The sequence below is a fragment of the Petaurus breviceps genome, unplaced genomic scaffold (genome assembly GCF_028583685.1).
Source record: "Petaurus breviceps papuanus isolate PSGF00001 unplaced genomic scaffold, PetGlider_PUasm1.0 38, whole genome shotgun sequence".
Lineage (NCBI taxonomy): Eukaryota > Metazoa > Chordata > Mammalia > Diprotodontia > Petauridae > Petaurus > Petaurus breviceps.
In genome coordinates, this window is record NW_027186304.1 from 35,684,397 (window position 1) to 35,706,927 (window position 22,531).

At 36.7% G+C, this 22,531-nt stretch overlaps 1 protein-coding gene across 2 annotated transcripts in view; it reads left to right on the forward strand.

Moving 5' to 3' along the window:
• Positions 1-22,531, forward strand: part of MIB1 (MIB E3 ubiquitin protein ligase 1) — a 173,627-nt gene that overhangs the window by 23,151 nt on the left and 127,945 nt on the right. For both annotated transcript variants that reach the window (XM_069099761.1, XM_069099760.1), the window contains exon 2: positions 18,393-18,564. In XM_069099761.1, the coding sequence (XP_068955862.1) occupies positions 18,393-18,564 (172 nt within the window). The remainder of the gene's footprint in view (positions 1-18,392; positions 18,565-22,531) is intronic.

Genomic DNA, 22,531 nt, shown 5'->3' on the forward strand with positions numbered 1-22,531 from the left:
GTGTGTGTGTGTGTGTGTGTGTGTGTGTGTGTGTGTGTGTGTGTGTGAGTGTGTGAGTGAGTGATTCCTCTACCATTGTCAGTCTGTGTTGCTTACTTCAGCTGTATGACACTTTTATTTATTTTTTTAAGATTTTAATTTAATTTAAAAAATTTATATTTTATTTTTTCCAATTGCACGTAAAAACAGTTTCTAACGTTCATTTTTAAAAAAAAATTTGAGTTCCAAATTCTCTTTCTCATCTCCCCCTTCTTCAGAAGGTAAACAATTATGATATACACTATGCTTGTGCAGTCATGTGAAACATTTCAATATTAGCCATGTTGTGAAAGAAAATACAGACCAACCTCTCCCCCCCAAAAAAAAACCCAAGTAAAATAAAGGAAATTAAATAAAAAGTATGCTTCATTCACTTCTTTCTCTGGAGGTAGAGAGCATTTTTCATCATAAATCCTTCAGAAATGGATCATTGTATTGCTGAGAATGTATGTTATTAACAGTTAATTATCATAATATTTCTGTTACTATGTATAATGTTTTCCTGGTTCTGTTCACTTCACTTTACATCAGTTCATATAACTCTTTTATGAAAGACTGCTGCTTGACATTGCTTATAGCACAACAGTATTCCATCACAGTCATATACCACAACTTGTCTTGCCATTTTCCAATTGATGGGCATCCCCTTAATTTCCAATTCATTGCCACCACAAAAAGAGCTGCTATAAACATTTTTGTACATATAGATTCCCCCATTTTATTGGATCTCTTTGGGATACAGACTTAGTAGTTGTATAGCTTGGGTCAAAGGGTATGCACAGTTTGATAGTTCTTTGTGCAGAGTTCCAAATCATGTTCCAGAATGGCTGGATTAGTTCACAACTCCATTAACAGTACATTAGTGTCCCAGTTTTCTCATATCCCCTCCAACATTTGTCATTTACTTTTTCTGTCATATTAGCCAGTCTGATAGGTATGGGGTGATACTTCAGAGTTTTTCTAATTTGCACTTGCAAATTTTAAATTAAATTTTAATTTACATTATGTTTTTGAACGTAAGATACTCCATGCTCCTGTAATATTTGCTTATGATATCACCTTTATTTCTAAATCATGTGCCCATTTTGATCTCCTCTTGGTATATGGTATTAGAGATGGCTGTGTAACACTTCAGAAAATATATACTGTGCAAATTAAGTTTGAAGTCTCTATCTGCTTATCTCAGAAATTCTGTTTCTATTTGACAACCTTTTATCTCAGTGTTCCTCCTGTGTGTGTTAAGCCCTTCTGCTGAAAGCTCTGCTTCTTTTACCCCTGACTGAACTACTTATGCTTGGTAATGCCCGCCTTACTTAGCTGTCAGACAGTTTCTTGCTTGTGTAATTACAGAAATCCTACCTTTCCTTAATCAGTGTCATCTTATATTAGTCAGAGAAAAGTTAATGATTTTTGCAACTCTCTTCTCAAAGTAGAACTTCTGTCTACTGCCATATTTTTATATCTCAAAATGAAAATGAGGAATAACATGACTATACTTTTAGGAGCCTCTTTGAATTTCCATTTCAATGTGTTTAACTGAGTTTAATTATTGATGTTGTCTTTATTTACGTAGTTGTAGTCATTATGTATATAGTTCTAGCTGTGACTTATATTCAAGTATTCTATTTCTTAGTAAAACTGAACCGATCTTCATTCTCCACTCATTAAGCTGAATTTCATATTATGGGCTAAATAAGCAGCCTTCAAGTCTGAGAATCTAGTCATACATCATGATTATGAGAAAATTTCGTTGTGTGTTCCAAAGTACCAACTTAATTCCCAGGAGTTGCAGTTTAAAAATATATTATCTGTCATATGAATGATGTAAGATAATGAACAAAGATAACTTTAAAATTATTTGTCTTTGGAATACATTATGATTTTTTAAAACAGATTTGCTTCCTAAATGTTTTGCTTTGGCTGGCATTGAAATTAGTTGTCATTCCCTGAGCACATAAAGTCTAATTTTTTTCTTCTGAAAAATCCCCATACAGGTAATTAAGTATAATACTTATTTTCTTCAGATAGTGTTTGTTATTTTTGTCTTTGCTTTTGTTTTTGATTAGTAAGTTTTGTCTTTTAGAAGAAAGGAAATAAGCTGTTAAGATTTTTCTAATGTTTAAAAGGGATCCTTTTGATTTGCAGCAATTTGGAAATGCTAAAAAATAAAGATAGTAATTAATCAGTCTTCAGGCTCATATATATGTGTATATGTATGTATTTGTGTATGTATAGAAAATATTCAAATCCTGCTTCTGATATGTTGCTTTGTGATCCTAGGCAAGTCACATCCTAAGTCTCAGTTTCTTTATTTGTTAAATAAGAGGGATGGACTAGAGAGAGAACCTCTAAGTTCCCATCCAACTTGAAGTCTATGATCTCTGAAATTAAAATAATTTCTTCACTTAACCCCAACTGCCCTCCAAAAACCAAAAAAATAAAATAAGTTTCTTTTTATTTACTTAAAAGGAAATGAGATTGATGTTTGTCCTAAAGGGTTTATGTTTCCTTAATGAATATAGTTTTAAAAATTTATTATTTTAATAAATTATTATTATTGTTACTCTATAGAAACAATACTCTATATAGTAACAGACACTTAGTGTCTGACATATTGTAGGTACTGTATAAATGCTTATTCCCTTCCCTTCTCCATAGAAATAAACATCACTTTTCAGATTATTTATTGATAGTTATGCCTTTTTGCATTTGGTCAAGTTTACCTGGCTTTTGCATAAAACATTTGTTGAGAGATTGAGGGGGCAGAGCCCAGAGGGCTGAAAGGAAGCAGGAACTTTTCTAAGCTCCTTTATGAATTCTGTCGATAAACTTTAAAAAGTGAATCTGAATGGATTTTAGAGTAACAGAACCCATTGGGAGATGGAGCATGGCAGATTCCCAGCCCAGGAAAGTGCCCATGTATGTCTAGGCAGGGGGTGCACAGAGCATGCGGGGTCTGCACCAGTGTGAACCTGAGAGCAAACTACAGCAGAGTGAGAAGGAGCCCCAGCCAGCAGACTCACTCACCCCAAGGACAATTTGCAGTAGGCTCACCACAGTACAGAGGATCAGTCAGAACTGGGTAAGAGAAAGCACAGGGCCTTCAGCAGAGACAGCAGCTCATCCTGGGGCTACCAGCCCACAGCCTAGATGTTTAAAAATCACCTACCTGATTTTCCAGGAGCTAAGATAGTGGAGTAAACCCTAGCTGCTCTAATTTTCCTCCCTGACCCAGAAAACCCAGAGATAAATGTCCCACCCAGATTAAAATCCTGAATTAGTGGAAATAGCCTCAGGCTTGGGAGACCTAGAAGAAGGGTGTAACTGAAGCTTTATGGAGTCTGAAGTGAAGAGTAGGAGGTGTCCCAACAAGCCCCACCTCAGCTGACCTACAGGAACTCCCAAAACCCAGCAAACCCAGGGGGTAGAGCCAGCAAGGGCTAACAACACAAGCCCAGGTGTGCCTTAGCAGCACCTGGGGAATCTACAGACACCAACAGCAGCCAGCCCAGGGGCACAGAGGTGAAAACCTGAAGTGGCCAGACCACCCCTCCCCCACAGGTTACTCTGAGAGTCCTGGCCTTGGGCTCAGTCTAGACACCCAGAGGCTACAGCACACAAAGTCAACAACCAAACCCTTACCTCCCAGCCTGAGGAGCATGGTACATCTGTACCCCAGAAGCAGATAGCCGCTCTAAAAATTCAGGACATAGGCAATCACAGTGGGCAAGAAGGAATCTGTGAAATCGAGATCGATGTGATCCTATTATAGTGAGCAAGAACAGCCAGATTCAGAGGACAACATGGGCTCTATACTCACACCTGAAACCACAGAAGGAAATATGAACTGGTCTCAAGCCCAAAAAGCATTCTTGGCGGAGCTCAAGAAAGATTTAAAAAGCCAAATTAGAGAGGTAGAAGATAAATTTAAATCTACAGTGACCAAATTGGAAAAAAATCTCACCGAAGAAAACAGATCCTTAAAAAGTAAAATTGGTGAACTGGGAGGGAGGTACAAAATCTAATTGGAGAAAATACCTCCCTAAAAATGAAAACTGAACATATGGAAAAGGAGCCTTAAAAACTAACCTCGGAAAATAATTCACTAAAAATTAGAATCAGTCAGATTGAGACTAGGGACTCTATGATGCATCAAGAGTTAGTCAAACAGAACATAAAGATTGAAAAATTAGAAGAAAGTGTAAAATATCTCACTGTAAAAACAACTAACCTAGAGAACAGATACAGGAGAGATAACCTAAGAATTACTGGTCTACCGGAAAACCATGATGAAAAAAGCAGCCTGGACAACGTCCTCCAAGAGACTGTCAAGGAAGACTGTCCCGAGGCCCTAGAATCAGAGGGTAAAATAGTTATTGAAAGTATTCACCAGACTCCTCCTGAAAGAGATCCCAAATTGAAAACTCCAAGAAATATAGTAGCCAAATTCCAGAATTACAAGGTCAAGGAAAAAATATTACAAGTGACCAAAAAGAAACAATTCAGATATTGTGAAACTACAGCCAGGATTACACAGGACCTAGTAGCTTCTACATTAAAAGATTGGAGGGATTGGAATTTGATATTTCGTAAGGCAAAAGAGCTAGGACTGCAACCAAGGATCAACTATCTGGAAAAACTGAGCATAATCTTTCAGGCAAGGAGTTGGTCATTTAATGAAATAAGGGACTTCCAGACTTTCCTGATGAAAAAGCCAGAGCTCAATGGAAAATTTGATCTCTAATTACAAGACTCAAGAAAGACAAAAAGGTAAACAAGGAAAACACACACACACTCACACACACGTACACATACATGCACACTTGTGCATGCACACACATAACCCTGGGATTCAATAAGAGCAAACTGTTTACATCCCTATATGAGAAGCTGATACTTGTCAATATTGATATTTCTATAATTATCTCAACATTTAAAGGGGATATACATAGAGGGTGTGGGTATAAATGATCTAACCTGATGATAAAAAACCTTATTAAGGGGTACAAAGGGATTGTAATGGAAGAAAAGGAAAGGATGAGGCAAAAAAACGTAAACTATGCCACACAAAGAGGCATAAAAACATATTATAGCAGAGGGAAGAAGGAAGGGAGATGACCATCATATGAACTTTATTCTCATTGGTTCTGGTTCAGAGAGGGATCAACATAATCAGTTAAATTTAGGATTCTAATGTGAAAAGACACAAAAACTCATTATAATAGAGGGAAAGGAGGGAGGGAGAAGAGCACTGTATGAAATTTACTCTCATTGGTTTGGGTTCAAGGAGGAAATAATGTGCTTCATTAAGTATAAAAATCCATTGTGCCCTACAGGCAGTAGGAAGGGTAAAGGGACAGATAAAAAGGAGAGGGGTGGTTAGAAGGGAGGGAAATAGCATGAAGGGGAAAGGGTAGGTAAAGAGGGGGGAGGGAATACTGAGGGAGGAGGTGGTCAAAAGGAAAACTCTTAAGGAGGGGAAGGGAGAAGGAAGAAACAAAAACGGGAGGGAATAGGATGGAGGGAAAGACACAAAGAGTAATTATAACTGTGAATGTGAATGGGATGAACTCTCCCATAAAATGGAGGCAGATAGCAGAATGGATTAAAAACCATCATCCTACAATATGTAATGGGATAAACTAGAAGCATTTCCAGTAAGATCAGGGGTGAAACAAGGATGTCTACTATCACCCCTCTTATTCAGTCTGGTACTAGAAATGTTAGTAGTAGCAGTTAGCTTAATTCCTTTTTCTTCTCTATCACTTTTTGCAGATGATATGATGAAATGCTTAGAGAATCCTAGAGAATTAAGTAAAAAAACTACTTGAGACAATAAATAAATTTGGCAAAGTTGCAGCATATAAAATAAACCCACATAAATCCTTGGCATTCCTATATGTTTCTAATGAAATCCAACAGCAAGAGATAGAAAAATCTCATTTAAAGTTACGATAGACATTATAAAATATTTGGGAATCTACCTGCCAAAACAAACCCAGGACCTATATGAATACAACTACAAAACACTTTTCATACAGATAAAGTCAGATCTAACTAATTGGAAAAACATCAATTGCTCGTGGCTGGGTCGAGCTAATATAATAAAAATGTCAATTTTATCTAAATTTAGTTACATATTTAGTGCAGTACTAATCAATCTACCAAAAAATACTTGATTGCATGCCACCATGGTGGGGAGAGGGAGAGGAAGTGGGGAAAACTTGAAACTTAAGGGATTGTGGAACTGAATCTTGTAAACTAAAAGTAGGGAAACAAATTAATAAAGACAAAAAAATAAAACATTTGTTGAGAGTGTCTCTTTCCAGATACAGACAGTGATACTGTGAGAAAATCGCTTTTCTCTCCCTTTTTTTTCTTTTTCTCTTTATTATATTTAGCCCCAAACAGGAATCATATTCTCTCTGCTGGTAATTGATATATAGTATTTTTTTTTAACAGGTGTAAAAACTGGTGAGGGAAGTAGCTGAACTACAGATTGTTTTCACAGAGTGGGAGGGTCGATCAGTCTGCCTTTGTAGACAAGATTAAAATAAATAAATCATCCTTAGCCAGTGTTAACTTTGCTGTTGTAAGCGTTACCTTATTTTGTTTTCCCTTCATCTATAGGAAAGTTTGCTAGTAATCTTGCCAGGGGAATTATGGAAAGTTGTCAGAGTGCCTTGAGCTTATAAGATTAGACTGGTGCCAGTGGGAGAGAGAAATAAGAAAGGAAGCCTCTTGGGATAGAAAGTTATACTAGATCTCTAAAGGTTTAAAATGCAGACATGCACATGCACGCGTGCCGATAACTTGTAGCACAAAGAATGTTAGCCCTGGAGTCAAGATACAGTGTTCTAGATGTAGGCTGACTGTGAGACTTTAGGCAAGTCACAACCTCTCTGGCCTTTATTTACAAATCAAATAGCATAGGTGATTTCAGAAGTGAGTCAGATCTATGATTCAAAAAAAATTTTCTTTTACTAATATCATGGTGACTGACTAAAATAATTTATCAACTATTTTAACAAATGATTGTTCCAGACCCATAGGCAAGTGCTGTGAGGATTTTTTTGGGTGGCCCATTACTAAAGTGTAGTCATCATAATATTTCAGTAATCCTTGATTTCATCTGTGTGGTTTCTTCTGGCCATATCATTATAAATCTTCCATGTCTTGGAGTAGGACTTAGATGAAGGTGGAAATATAGGAGTAAATGAAAGATGTTGGTGAATTTGAACGCTTGTCTTCTCAATTCCATTTTGGGAGCCCTTCCCTTTTTAAAAAAAATATATATTATTTTATTTTTTCCCCACTTACATGTAAAAACAATTTTGAACATTTGTTTTACAAAATTTTTGAGTTCCAAATACTCTCCCTTCCTTCCTTCCTTCCTTCCTTCCTTCCTTCCTTCCTTCCTTCCTTCCTTCCTTCCTTCCTTCCTTCCTTCCTTCCTCCCTTCCTCCCTCCCTTCCTTCCTTCCTTCCTTCCTTCCTTCCTTCCTTCCTTCCTTCCTTCCTTCCTTCCTTCCTTCCTTCCTTCCTTCCTTCCTCCCTCCCTCCCTCCTTCCCTCCCTCGCCTCCATACATTGAGAAGGTAACCAATTTGATATAGATTATACAAATGTAGCCATGCAAAACACATTTCCATGTTAGTCACATTGTAAAAGAAAGTACATAAAACCCCCCCAAACATACAAGGAAAAATAAAGAAAAAATTTTCTTTGATCAGCATTCAATTCTTTCTCTGAAGATGGATATCATTTTTCATCCTAAGTCCTTCAGAATTGTCTTGGATCACTGTATTGCTGAGAAAAGCTAAGTTATTCATAGTTAATCATCATATAGTTTTTTTTTTTTTGCCTTTTTGGAGGGCAGTTGGGGTTAAGTAACTTGCCCAAGGTTACACGGCTTGTTTTTTTGTGTGGGTGTTAAGTGTCTTGAGGCCAGAACCGAACTCAGGACCTCCTGACTCCAGGGCCAGCACTTTACTTACTGCGCCATCTAGCTGCCCCAGTCATCATATAGTATTGCAGGTTACTGTATAAAATGTTCTTCTGGTTCTGTTCATTTCACTTTGCATCAGTTTATGTAAGATTTTGGGATCTCTTACCTTTAGGATCAAATATAACTTCTGTTTGACTCATAAAGATCTTCACAAGTTGGCCCCATCTTTACAGTCTTCTAACATATTATTCTCCTCCATATACTTGATGGTCCGGCCATAGTGGCCTACTTACTGTGCTTGCTACATGATACTCTATTTTCCTTTCATCTCTTTTCTCTGTGCCTTTGTACTGGCACTCCCCTCATGTTCTCCCTCCTAACTTCTATCTCCTAGAATCCCTGGCTTCCTTCAAGACTCAGTTCAATTGCCACCTTTTGTAGGATACCTTTCCAGATTTCTTTGGCTGCTAGTGCTTTTCCCTCCATGGTTACCTTATACCTACTGTGTGTATTTCATATATTTTATGTACCTGTCATCTCATCCATTAGAATCTCAACTTTTCAAGAGTAGGGTCTGTTTTTGCTTTTTCTTTGGATTTCTAGCACCACTGCCTAGTACACAGTAAGTAGTTAATAAATTCTTGTTGATGGATTATCAAGTTGTTTTGGGATGTAGTAATAATGATACAAATAAAAATAATTATGCAGACATAGTTTTCCTTTTTAATCAATAAATTTTGTTTTGACACTTCATATGAAACTCTAAAATTATCATAATTGAAGGATATCTATATTTTTGTAAGGTACCAACATTGTCACATTTTAAAAATAAGAACTCAATTCAGCAAGCCTTTATTGATCATCTACTATGTGCAAGGCAGTGTGGTGCAGTGGATAGAGAAATGACCTTGAAGCCAAGAGGACCTGGTTCAAATCCCACCTCTGACACATAGACATCATTTGTGATTCATTTAACCTTTGGTGTTCTAAGAAACTCTTTTAAGAGAGTTTTGGAGAGTTTCCTCCCCTGAGGTTTCCCTTTACTGATAAAATCACAGATTTGGTCTCCATCGCTATGAGCAAGTCTTCAGATGCTTCAGATTTATGGATATGAAAGATGAATAGTCTTTACCTGGAGAAGACAACATTCTACTGTTTTAGTATATACAGGATAAATTTTTTGGGAGGAAAAGAGCGCTAACAACTAGGTCAGTCAGGAAGGGCTTCTCTTTGGATGTGTCACCTGAGCTGGACCTTTTTAAAGAAGCTAAAATTTATAAGAGGTGAATGGAATACATTCCAGGCCTGTTGACATTTGTGCAGAGTTACATAGGTGGGAGAAGAAATGCCAGATTTGGGAATACTGGAGAGGGCAGTTTAGCTGAACATAGGGTGCATGAAGGGTGTGAAACAAGATTAGAAAGTTGGAGCCTCAGACTTAGAAGAGCTTTAAATACTAAGTTGTGAGGAATATGTCTTTATATTGCCTTGAAAGCGTCTTGAGCAGGGAGTGACATGGTCAGACCTTTGTTTTTGAAAGAGATTTTTTTTTTTTATCTCTGTCGAAAATGGATTTGAAGAGGAGAAACACAAAGTAGGGAGTTCAGATAGGTAACCAAAACATTGTCCCTGCCTACAAGGAGCTCACATTCTCCTGAGAGACATGATATATGCAGTCAGATTTGTACATACAAGTGAAATACAATGTAAATGGTGGATAATCTCAAAGAAAAAGCACTGGAAGTGTGTGTATGTAGGGGGTGTACCTGGAAACTTCTGCAGAAAGTGGAATTTGAGGAGTCTTGAATGAAGCCAAGAAAGATGGAGGGCAGTTGTTGAGTATATTTTTGAGATAGAAAGGAATATTTGTAGTAGCTGCCTTGAGGAGGGCAAGAGTGTCAACTTGATTGAACAAGTGGATTGCCTTATACCAGTGAGAACCCATATAAAAATTACATAAAAATTATGTAATACATCTGTAGTGGACACACGTGGGCATGGATTGTGTAGCTTTCTCTAGCAGCATTCAGCAGCTGAGAGTGAAAGTGATTAGTCTGACTCTTGATTGAGATGTCAAACAGCAGTGGGGAAAAAAGGGTGTAGGATCAGTGTGGGGAAGGTGCAAGAGATATGAGGAGAGAGAACAGTGTATAGATGAACTTATTAACTGTAAAAATAAGATTGCAAAGTGAAGGAAGTGAAACCAGAAAAAGGGTAATGGAATAAGGGAGCAGGGTGACTACTGTAAATCTAGGTATAAATGAAGAAGAGATTTAGGGGTGAGGCAGAGTACTGTAAAGATAGGCAGTTTGAAGCTATTTTAAAAGTCTGGAGCATTAATATTATCTCAAAAGAATGTTTATTTTATCTCTACTTCTCTCCTCTGAAATGTTCTTTAAAAAAAAAATCTCACATCTCCTTTTGGTATGGAGAATTTGATTTTTGACACAATTTATAAATGTGTAGATTTGAGAGGATCCAGAATAATTAGCATGAAATTCCTAACACATAATTGGCAACCATATTTGATTTGAGCTAAGGAAAAGTCTTGATGTTCACCATATTTTTTGTAAGTCTTAAGAGTAATGAATGTGGAATGTATTAACCAGCTGGCAGGTTACAAAGGCCTTGCCCTTACTAAAAAATTTAATTAACTTTGAAACCATCTTAAAAATACAGTAGTGCACACAGAATTAAAAAAAAAAAACCCAAACACCTTGGGTAAGGAGGATTACCAAAATAAGTCCTTTTAGCTATTTAAATCTTTACCTAGGATTAATTGTCAAAGTTAAATTAATAACTTTTGAGGTGGTGACATACATGGAAATCACTGAAGGGTTAGATAAAAATTTTATACAGTTCTATGGTTCATAGAGGCTGAAATCTGACTCTTCCCAACCATCTGAGATCTACTTTTTAAAAGTTTTTTTTTTTTCTCTATAAAAGTTGCCATCTCCATCCTTTTGGTCCATTTTAAGTTACTCTCTGTCAACTTACTATCTCACTATTACTAATCTGTGGTGAAATTTTCACTGAAACCTTCAGTTATATAGATTCTTTAAATTATTTAACGTAGGATAACATCAAAGACATAGGACAGATGGTGATTTGAGTAGTAATAGAATGAGTGAGAAGCTGTTGTCATAGGTGGTTCATTTATCAATGAAAAGTAGATGGCAGATGTGGTCATAAAACTGAACAAAAAGAAAGAGCGCAAAGATCCTCCAGGGATTGTAGCATTTATAGGAAGCTTTGGAAATGAGGAGAGCTTATAAATTTGGTCAGAGGGAAGGGATGCAGTCAATTAGTATGAAATGTAAAATTTGTAACAAATGATTCTTGCACAGTCATAGAGGATCAGAGTGGGACTGAATGACAGTAAATGGGAATTAAATGGATGAATGTGATAAGGGATAAAGGGGGAAAAAAGTGAAAATATTTAAACCATCCTTTCCCTAATATTGTCTTTTATGATGCCATCAAATAGATTTTCTTTTACAGAAAATTAATTGTATTCTTGTTTTATATTCTGTAGTGTTGATTATAGTAACTGAATGGCTTGCTTTGTTTACTCTTTCATTAGTTTCACAGCTGTTGAGTAGCTTTGTTGGCTTTTGAGCTGTGGGAACTAAATTGCTTTTGAATGTGATTATGTATATATATATTGCTTTCCTGAAGTATTCTTTGAAACCATGAATTATGGAAGATTTTACCAGTTGTTTTTGTGTTTTTTTTTTTAATAGCTGTTTTTAAAGGAAGCTTGGGCATTTTATCATCCTTTCAGTTTGAACTAGAAGAATAAACAATGTGGAGACCAAAATACTTAAATAGCGATTTGTGGAAAACACTTTTGGATGAAAGTTTTTGAATAAATGATTTTTGAGTTTTACTTTCTTATGCTTTTCATCTGTTAACTGGCAAGCTGAGAGGCAGGTACAGGCAATTTAGGATTTGATGCTTAATAATGGCACAGCTGCTATCATCAGGTCACTTAAATTTTAGTTTTCATGCTCAGTACAGATAGAGACTTAATTATCATTAAGACCAAGTTTAAAGGTTTCCAAGTTTTGGCATGATAGTAATTCTACTACTTTACACTTGTAAATGTAACGACTCTACAAAGTTTTTCAACTTATGTAATGTTCTGTGATGATTTGAGGTAATTTATATATGAGTAAGCTAGTCAGCACAGTGCATAGAGAAATGGGCTTGGAATGAAGATTAATCTTCCTGAATTCAAATCAGATCTCAGGTACTTTACTAGCTGTGTGACCCTGGGCAAGTCACTTAACCCTGTTTGCCTCAGCTTCCTCATCTATAAAATGAGCTAGAGAAGAAAATGACAAACCTCTCTAGTATCTTTACCAAGAAATCCCCAAATTGGGTTATGTAGTGTCAGACACAACTGAAAAATGACAAGAAAAAATTGAAAAAACTGAGGCATAGAGACATCACCCCATCTTTCTAAGGAGACACAATAAGTGGCAGAGGTAGAAATTAAAGGCTTGTATTCTACTCCTATGTCTAGGGCCAAGTCTAGTGCTTTTTCTGTTATGAGAGGTAAGATGAGTGTGACAGAAGAGATTGCAGAGCAGTGGATCTTTTTTAAATTGGTGTATAACACTTCATAACTGACCCAGTCTGAAGCAATGGTGCCTATTTGGGTAACACAGATAAGGAGTTGTTTTGAGAAAAAGGCATACAGGGGTAGCTAGGTGGCACAGTGATAGAGCGCTGGCCCTGGAGTCAAGAGGACCTGAGTTCAAATCCGACCTCAGACACTTAACACAAAAACTAGCCATGTGACCTTGGGCAAGTCACTTAACTCCAATTACTCTACCTTTCCCCCTCCAAAAAGCAAAAAAAACCAAAAAAAGACATACAAATGTTTGTACTTTTAAAAAGACATATTTATTTTTATATTAAACACAAAAAACTGTAGATCTCTATTATATTTTGCTTTCTTTTTTAAACTATTATAAATTAACCTGTGGCTTTCAAAGCTGTCCTCCTTGTCATTTCTTTCTGGTATTTTTTCTATTCTCTTTTGTGAATAAAATAAAAAAAGCCTAAATAACTTCCCTCTCTTCTCCTTCCCCTCTTTTCTTTCTCCTCTTTCTGTCACCCCTTCTTCCCCCCATAAAAATAATAAAGCCCATTGAAACATTGCATAATCAAACAAAACAAATTCCTGCTTCGGCTGTATATAAAAACAAGTATTACTTTTATTCTTGAGTTGATCAAAACAAGTATCATGCTTCATCATCACTCCTCTGCAATAGTGGTTAGTCATTGCATTGATCAGAGCTCTCATATATATTTCACAGTTATTTTTCTTTATAATGTTATACTTTGTTTTGTTATACTTTTGTTATAATGTTATTCTTTGGTTCTTCTCACTGTATCTGTGCCTCACTTCTCATGGATCCTTTTCTTCTTTCTCTGATCTCTTTTGTGGTATAGGCCTCCATAGTATCATTAGATTGAAGGGTATTATGCATAGTTTAGTGATTGGGTAAGGCAGAGGTGGAGCAAGTTAAAATTGCTTTTTAGAATGGCTAAATTGATTAATAGGTCTACCAGTAATACATTACATCTTTTTAAAAAAAAAAAGATTTTTTTTTCTCCACAATTTATTTATTTTTAGTTTTCAGCATTCATTTCCACAAAGTTTTGAATTCCAGATTTTCTCCCTCTCTCTCCCCTACCTCCCACCCCAATATAGCAAGCACACTGATTATCCCTTTCCCCAGTCTGCCCTACAGGGCAAGATGAATTTCTATACCCCATTGCCTATATATCTTATTTCCTGGTTGCATGTAACAACAATTTTTTACCATTTGTTTTTAAAACTTTGAGTTTCAGATTCTCTTTCTTCTTCCCTTCTCACCCACCCCCACAGGAAAGATAAGCAATTCAATATAGGTATACATATGTGGTTATGCAAAGCATTTCCATAGTAGTCATATTGTGAAAGACTATATTTCCCCCCATTCTATCTGCCTTCCCCCCCATTTATTCTATTTTCTCCTTTGACTCTGTCCCTTTTTTTTAATAAAAAAAAACTTTTTGGAGGGGCATTTGGGGTTAAGTGACTTGCCCAAGGTCACACGGCTAGTAAGTGTTAAGTGTCTGAAGTCAAATTTGAACTCAAGTCCTCCTGACTCCAGCGCTGGTGCTCAGTTTACTGTGCCACCTAGCCACTCCTGACCCTGTCTTTTTTCAAAATTGTTTGCTTCTGACTACCTCCTCCCCCAATCTCTCCTCCCTTCTATTATCCCCCTCTCTTATCCCCTTTTCCCCTATTTTCCTGTAAGGTAAGATACCCAATTGAGTTATTCCCTCCGTAAGCCATATCTAATAAGAGTAAGATTGACTCATTCCCTTTCACCTCCCTGCTCTTCCCTCCATTGTAATAGGTTTCTCTTGCCTCTTTTATGTGAGATAATTTACCCTATTCTATGTTTCCCTTTCTCCTCCCAATATATTCCTCTCCCACCTCTTAATTTTATTTTTTAGATATCATCCCTTCATATTCAACTCATCCTGTGTCCTCTATGTATACACACACACACCAATCTATACATACATATATGTGTGTGTGTATATATATATATTCCCTTCAGCTATCCTAATACTGAGAAAAGTCTCATGAGTTACAAATATCATCTTTCCATGTAGAAATGTAAACAGTTCAACTTTAATAAGTTTTTTATGATTTCTTTTTTCTATTTGCCTTTTCATGCTTCTCTTGCTTTTTGTATTTGAAAGTCAGATTTTCTGTTCAGCTCTGGGCTTTTCATCAAGAATGCTTGAAAGTTGGGGCAGCTAGGTGGCAAAGTGAATAGAGCACTGCCCTGGAGTCAGGAGGACCTGAGTTCAAATCTGGCCTCAGACACTTGACACACTTACTAGCCATGTGACTTTGGGCAAGTCACTTAACCCTAATTGCCCTCCAAAAAACAAACCAAAAAAAGAATGCTTGAAAGTCCTCTGTTACACTGAAGGATTCATTCTTGGTTTTAATCTGAGCTCCTTTGACCTCTGGAATATCATATTTCAACTTCTTTGATTCCATAATGTAGAAGCTGCTAGATCTTATGTTATCCTGATTGTGTTTCCACAATACTCAAAGTTGTTTCTTCCTGACTGCTTGTGATATTTTTCTCCTTAATCTGGGAACTCTGGAGTTTGACTATAATATTCCTAGGAGTTTTCTTTTTGGGTTCTTTTTCAAGAGATGATTGGTGAATTCTTTCAATTTCTATTTTGCCCTCTGGTTCTAGAATATCAGGGCAGTTTTCCTTGAGAATTTCTTGAAAGATGATGTGTAGGCTCTTTTTTTGATCATGGCTTTCAGGTAGCCCAATAATTTTAATAATGTCTCTCCTGGATCTACTTTCCAGGTCAGTAGTCTTTTCCAGTGAGATATTTCACATTGCCTTCTATTTTTTTCATTTGTTTAGATCTGTCTTATAATATCTTGATTTCTCATAGAGTCATGAGCTTCCACTTGCTCCAGTCTGGTTTTGATTTTCTTCAGTGAGTTTTTGAACTTCCTTTTCCATTTGGCCAATTCTGTTTTTTAAGGTATTCTCCCCATTGTCTTTTTGGACCTCTTTTGCCATTTGAGTTAGTCTATTTTTTAACGTGTTATTTTGTTCAGAATTTTTTTGGATCTCCTTTAGCAAACTGCTGACTTGTTTTTCATGATTTTCTTGCATCATTCTCATTTCTCTTCCCAATTTTTCCTCCACTTCTCTTGATTTTCAAAATCCTTCTTGAACTCCTCCCTGGCCTGCGACCAATTCATATTTTTCTTGGAGGCTTTTGATGCAGAAGTTTTGACTCTGTTGTCTTCTTCTGGTTCTATGTTTTGATCTTGTTTGTCGTCAAAGAATAATTCTATAGTCTGATTTCTCTTCCTCTGCTGATCTTGCCAGCCAATTACTCGATTTTTGAGCTCTTTGCCACAGTAGAACTCTGCTTCCAGAGTGGAGGATGCCGTGTCCCATATTTCTGGGGTTTTGTGCAACTGTTGTCAGAGCTACTTCTAGACACTACCTCATCACCTCAGAACTGTGAGGAGGACTGCCTCTCCACAGCCTCAACAAGCTCTGCCACATCAGTGCTCCTCCTCACCCCACCCACGACTGTGACCCAAATCCAAGCAGGGCAGTTAAAGAGAATCCTGCCTCAGCGTATGCAAAGAGATTCCTGAAATTGCCCTCTGGTCAACTGCTTGGTCCCTCTCACCTCCCCCCCTCCCCCCACTATCTGTGGGCCTAGAACCCTCCACTGTTGCAGTCACTGCCACCTCTGCCACCTGGAGGCAGGGGCCAGACCATGGTCTTCTCTCACCCAGGTCCAGCAAAGTTTCCCCACTGACATTTTACTTTCTTTTCAGTGTGTTTATGGGTTGAGAAGTCTGGAAACCGCCACAGCTGCCAGTGAGTCAGTCCCTTGAGGTCTGCTTGCCAGTGTGTCCCACATGGGACTGTGCTCTGCTCCCAGCCCTGTGTGATAGACTCTTCATTTCAGCTTGCCAGGCTGACTTCGGCTGGACATGTAGTTTCCTCTGTCATTTTGTGGATTCTGTAGCTTTAAAATTTGTTTAGAGTCATTTTTTAGAGGTGTTGGAGGTAATTGGGGAAGAACTCAAGTTAGTTCCTGCTTTTAATCAGCCATCTTGTCTGTGCCCCCCTACCTCTCTTTTTCCAAGCCTTTCCAGGAACATTTCTCATTTTCCCTTTTTGCCAGCAACTTCGTCAACTTTAATTACTAATGATTTGGAGATTTTTTTTTTTTAAGCAATTGGGGTTAAGTAACTTGCTCAAGGTTACACGGCCAGTTATTTTGTGTGGGTGCCAAGTATCTGAGGCTGGAACTGATCCCGGGTCTCCTGACGCCAGGGCCGGTGCTCTTACTCACTGCGCCACCTGGCTCCCCTGATTTGGAGATTTTTTTTAATATACTTATTACTAACTTGGATTTCTTCATTTCAAAACTGCCTGTTGATATCTGTTGACCATTTTTCTGTTGAGTTCTTAATCAGAGAAATTTGCTAAGATTTCCCCCCTAGGTAACAGCTTCCCTTCTAATTTTTATTGCATTGGTTTTATTTGTGAGAAAGCTTTTTTTATTTTATGTAATGAAAATTGTCCATTTTTATCTTCTGTAGTTCTTTCTGTCTAATGTTTGGTTGTGAACTTTTCCCTTACCCAGAAATCTGAAAGGTAATTTCTTTCTTGCTCCTCAGATTTGTTTGTGATATCACTATATGTATGTCATGTATCCATTTGGAGTTAAATGTGGTATACCATGCAAAATGTTGCTCTATGACTACTTTTTTACCAGACTTCTTTTCAGTTTTCAAAGTAGTTTTTGTCAAATACTGAGTTGGTCAGCCCAGTAACTGGGATCCCTGACTACTGTGCTACTGTGTTAGTTTGCTTCTGTATATTGTTTACCTAATCTCTTCCGGTGATTGAATCTCTCATTTTTTTTTTCATCAGTACAAAGGTATTTTGATCAGAGATGTAATACTGGTAGGTTGTAGGCAGGGTATAAACCATATTAAAATATAATTAGGAAATCTTGAAGAAAAATACAGTGCAACATAGATAATGGTAATTTCTGGTTTTCTAAGCCAGTATATGGCTTTAGGGATGTTTCTATTTGAAATTTAATAAAATTAACATTTCTCCATTTACTTAGCTCAGTTTTTATTTCTGTAAAGTGTTTTGTAGTTGAAGTCATATAGTGTGTATGTGTGTGTGTGTGTGTGTGTGTGTGTGTGTGTGTCTTGGCAGGTAAACTCCCACGTTCTAGAATTATTGTGAAAGGAATTTTTCTTTCAATCTCTTACTGCCACTTGGATGTACTACAATTTTTTTTTCCTATTCTTTGGAGAAAACAGCCCTGGGAAGATTATTAAGCATTTTGGTTTCTATAGTGGTAGAAAGATAAAATCCTCTGTGCTTTGATTTGTTACTTATCATAGTTGAACGCTAGTTGAAATTACCAGAGAGGTTTCAAGTATTCAAATGTTGAAATATTGAAAATTGTGATTTTTGTTAAGACATTTTTTGTCTTCCTTATTCCTCTAAATGGAACTCCTGCATAAGGCTAATTTTGTGTATATGAAGAAAAAAGTGACGAACAATAGTATCTTTTAGTTAGTGAGTTGAGAAGGAAAACAACATTGTAGTTTGTATTAATTAAAATAATGCAAGTCTATTAGCCTTTTGTCTTTAAGCTTTAAGGAGACTAAATACTTATTTTCCCATATAATTTGTTAAAAATTCTTTAAATATCTTTTGTTTTACTTATTTTCAGTAGCTTTTGTCAGGTACTCAAAACATAAAACTTTGAGAAATGTAAATATATGTCTTTTTTTAAAAATAGGCATCAAGCACGATGGAACCATGTGTGATACTTGCCGCCAACAGCCAATTATTGGTATCCGATGGAAGTGTGCTGAGTGTACAAATTATGATTTGTGCACTGTCTGTTATCATGGAGACAAACATCACTTAAGGCATCGTTTTTACAGAATTACCACACCAGGAAGTGAAAGGTAAGAAGTAAATCTTAATTTTACACACATAAGTTCCTTCTATATTGAAAATGCATTGTCTTATAAATGAAATTAGAAAAATTATGAACTCTTATCTTACTGTTAATAACAGTTTCTACCATAATTTTGGACAAGATTTGACAGAAGTAGGAGAGAGAAAATCCCTGAATCTCAAAGTTAAAGGGAACCTCAGAGGCCATCTAGGTCCAAATGATACCTGAAATGAGAATCCATTTTCTTTTTTTTTTTCCCCAGGGGAAAGTTAGGGCAATTTGGGGTTAAGTGACTTGCCTAAGGTCACAAGGCTAGTTTTGTGTTGAGTTTCTGAGGTTAAATTTGAACTTGGGTCCTCCTGACTCCAGGGCCAGTGCTCTATTCACTGCACCACCTAGCTGCCCTGAGAATCCATTTTCAAACATACCTGACAAATGCTCATCCAGCCTTTGCTTATAAGTAAGAGAGAACCTGTCTTTACCAAAACAGGCCTTTCCACATTTGGACAGCTCTAATTATTAGGAAGGCAGCTAGCCAGGTGCCAGTGGATAGAGACCATTAGGTACAGAATCAGGAAGACTCATCTTCTTGAATTCAAATCTGACCTCAGACATACTAGCTGTGTGACCTTGGATAAGTTACTTAACCCTATTTGCCTTAGTTCCTCATCTATAAAATGATCGGGAGAAGAAAAGGGCAAACCACTGCAGTATTTTACCAAGAAAATCCAAATGGGGTCATAAGAGTTGAATATGACTGAAAAACAACTCAACAAAACAAAGAAAGATATTAGAATATTTTTTGTTCTCTATATTCTTGAACACTGTAATCTTTTTAAATCAAATCTAAATTTGTGTTAGATTTTGGCTGTCATTGTTTACTTCTACTAAATTTGCTGATCCTTATGTCTGCTAGATGTTTTACTGAAGTATGTAAATCTAGCCATGGTAGCCCCATCTTATACTAGTGAATTTCAATTTTTAACCCAAATATATAACTACATTTTCCATGTCCTATTTCTTCTTATTAGATTTGGCCTAATGTTACTTAGGGAGATCCTTTTACGATGCAGAGTAGAATAGAAAATTCTAGATTCTCCAGATTTCCTCGAGAAACAAGACAGAACATTGTCTTAAAGTGAATGTAAAGTGGCAAAAATAAACAAAAAATCAGGGTAAAGTAGTTATCCTCCTAAGACTTCAGGAAAGACTCTGAATTCCAAGGGCGGAGGTTTGGCCCTAGTGAAGTACAGACACCTTCAGATGTATTCTCTGTATCAAATGGTCCTGGGGGCAACTGGGTCTGGAAGCAGCTTGGGCCTCAGGAACTTTCACCTCACCAGGACAGTTCATGGGGGTCTGATGGTTGAGCAGGAGAAGACTGAAAGAGTGTCTGCTGTCTCCAGGTGCCGGGCACAGTTATGCTACCAGACACTGTCCTGGGCTGTGGGTGAGAAGGTAACTAGCATGCACCCAGTGAGTACAGTGGCAGAGGGATAGAGGGACAGGGACCTTGCTGGCTGTACACACTTACAGAAGACTGGAGTCCCTGGTTTTAGTTCCAAGGCAGAGGGGAGAGTTGAAATTTGCAACTGCTGGAGGGATCACAGGGAGCAAGAGAATTTGTAGGACAGTGTGGCTAGAGGCCCTAATTGTGTCTTAGAGGTAGAGAGGAGTGCCTGAGATTGTTACCCACCTCCACATACACACATAAGAATTTAGAAAATAATAGTAAGAAGGATCTGAAACCTGGGGCCCCATTACCCACACCTCGGGAGTAGAACCTGATAAGTTTCTGAAAATAAAATAAAACAAAATAAAAATAAAAATGAGTACACAAAGGAGAAAAGAGCCTGATCATAGCTACTATAAGGATAGAGAAAACCTGGATTCATATTCAGAGGAAGATAGTGAAGTAAAAAAAGCTACTCTTTTTTTCAAAGAGAAATGTCAAATGGTCACAAGCCCAAAAAGAATTCCTGGAAGAACTTAAAAAGGACTTCAGAAATCAAATAAGAGAGAAAACCATTGTAGACAGGATCAGAAGGAAAGCATAAAATAAGGGGAAGAATTTTTATATACAGTTTCTCAGATAAAGATCTCATATCTCAATTATATAAAAAACTTTGTCAAATCTCTAAGAATACAAGTTATTCCTCAGTTGATAAATGATAATATGAGCAGGCAGTTTTCCAGTGAAGAAATCAAAATGATTATTTATAGTCATATGAAATAATGCTCAAAATCATTATTGACTAGAGATATATAAATTAAGACAGCCTTGAGATATCATTCTATACCTATCAGATTAGATAAAATGATAGAAGGGGAAAATGACAAATGTTGGAAGGGATGTGGAAAAAATGGGACACTAAATCACCCTCGGTGGAACTGAATTAATCCAACCATTTTGGAGAGCAATCTGGAATTATGCCCAAAGAGTTAGAAAACTGCTTATACCTTTTGATCCAGAAATTCTACTATTAGGTCTGTTTCCCAAGATGATTAGGGAAAAAGGAAAAGAACCTATATGTTGTAAAATATTTATAGCAGCTCTCTTTGGGATGTCAGAGAGCTAGAAATTGTAGGAATGCTTGTCAATTGGCGTGACTGAACAAGTTGTGGTATATGATCATGATGGAATATAACTGTGCTATAAGAAATGATGAGCTTGATAATTTTAGAAAAACATTGAAAGACTTACATGAACTAATGAAGAGTAAACCAGCAGAACCAAGAGAACATTGTATACAGTAATAAGCAATATTGTTTTAAGAACAACTCTGAACAACCAAGTCATTTGGACTATTATTAAATACCTGAATTAATTACAAAGGACCTATGAAGGAAGATTCTGTCTACATCCAAAGAAAGAATTGATAAATAGAATAATATATAGAATGGTTTTTTATATATATATTTCTGTATGTACACACACAATCACACACACATTTGTGTCTAATGGTAGCTATCTTTAGGGTAGGACAGAGGGGAGGGAGGGAAAAAAATAAAGTTACATGGTAACTTTAATATATTTAAAAGGAAAAGCAAGTTGTACATTCTCTTTATTTCCATTCTACTTTGTTATGGAAATACTTGTTTTATTTCTCAAGTTTAGAATAAAAAAATGTAGAAAGGGATATAACTATAACATAACCCTTTTAAAGTGTTTGTCCTTGCTTCCTTGTGAGCTTCCTTCTCTTCTGTGCCTTCAGAAGCGTTTCAGTTCACCTTTTTATTCCTTTTTCTTTTTGGCAATCCTATAGCTAGCTGCCTTTTCTAAAGCCCATTTTTTGATCTTAAGTCTTTCAAAGTTGTTTTTCTTTAAAATGTTACTGCACAAATGGTTTTCCTGCTTCTCATTTCATATGGTTCATATACCTGTCTAAAATTTTCGGAAGTCGTTTAATTTCTTGTGGTTCAGTAATATTCCATTACAATCATAATTTACTTTGTTCAGTGATCCCCTTTGATGGATACCTCTTCAGTTTCTAGTTCTTTGGTTTTCTTCTTTTTTTTCCCTCTTGAAATCCTCCATTTAGGGTCTACTCTTCAAAGCCAAAGTTTGTTTTGCTTGCTTCTTTTCTTGACCAGTTTTATCTTTCTTCTCATATCTACTCCAGTCTACTCTCTCCCTATTCTTCTTTCCCGTTTCTCTGTCAGATTTGATGTATTTCTGTACCAAATTCTGGAATAGAGTAATATTGTTTAAGAAGGATTAAGTGGATTGAAATGACTATCTGTGGAAGAAACACTTGCATTGATGAAATCACAGATACAAAGATACATTCAGTGAAATGTTCTGTCTGGTGGATAGAAGTTACAGTTTTATGAAATTAAATTGAAGGAGGGATACACTTTACAGGATTACTGGTTTCTCATTGCTGGTCTACCTCATTGTATGCAGAAGTGTGTTATTCTTGAAAAGTGGTGCCCATTCAGAACAATGGTGAATTAAATCATTTTACTGTATT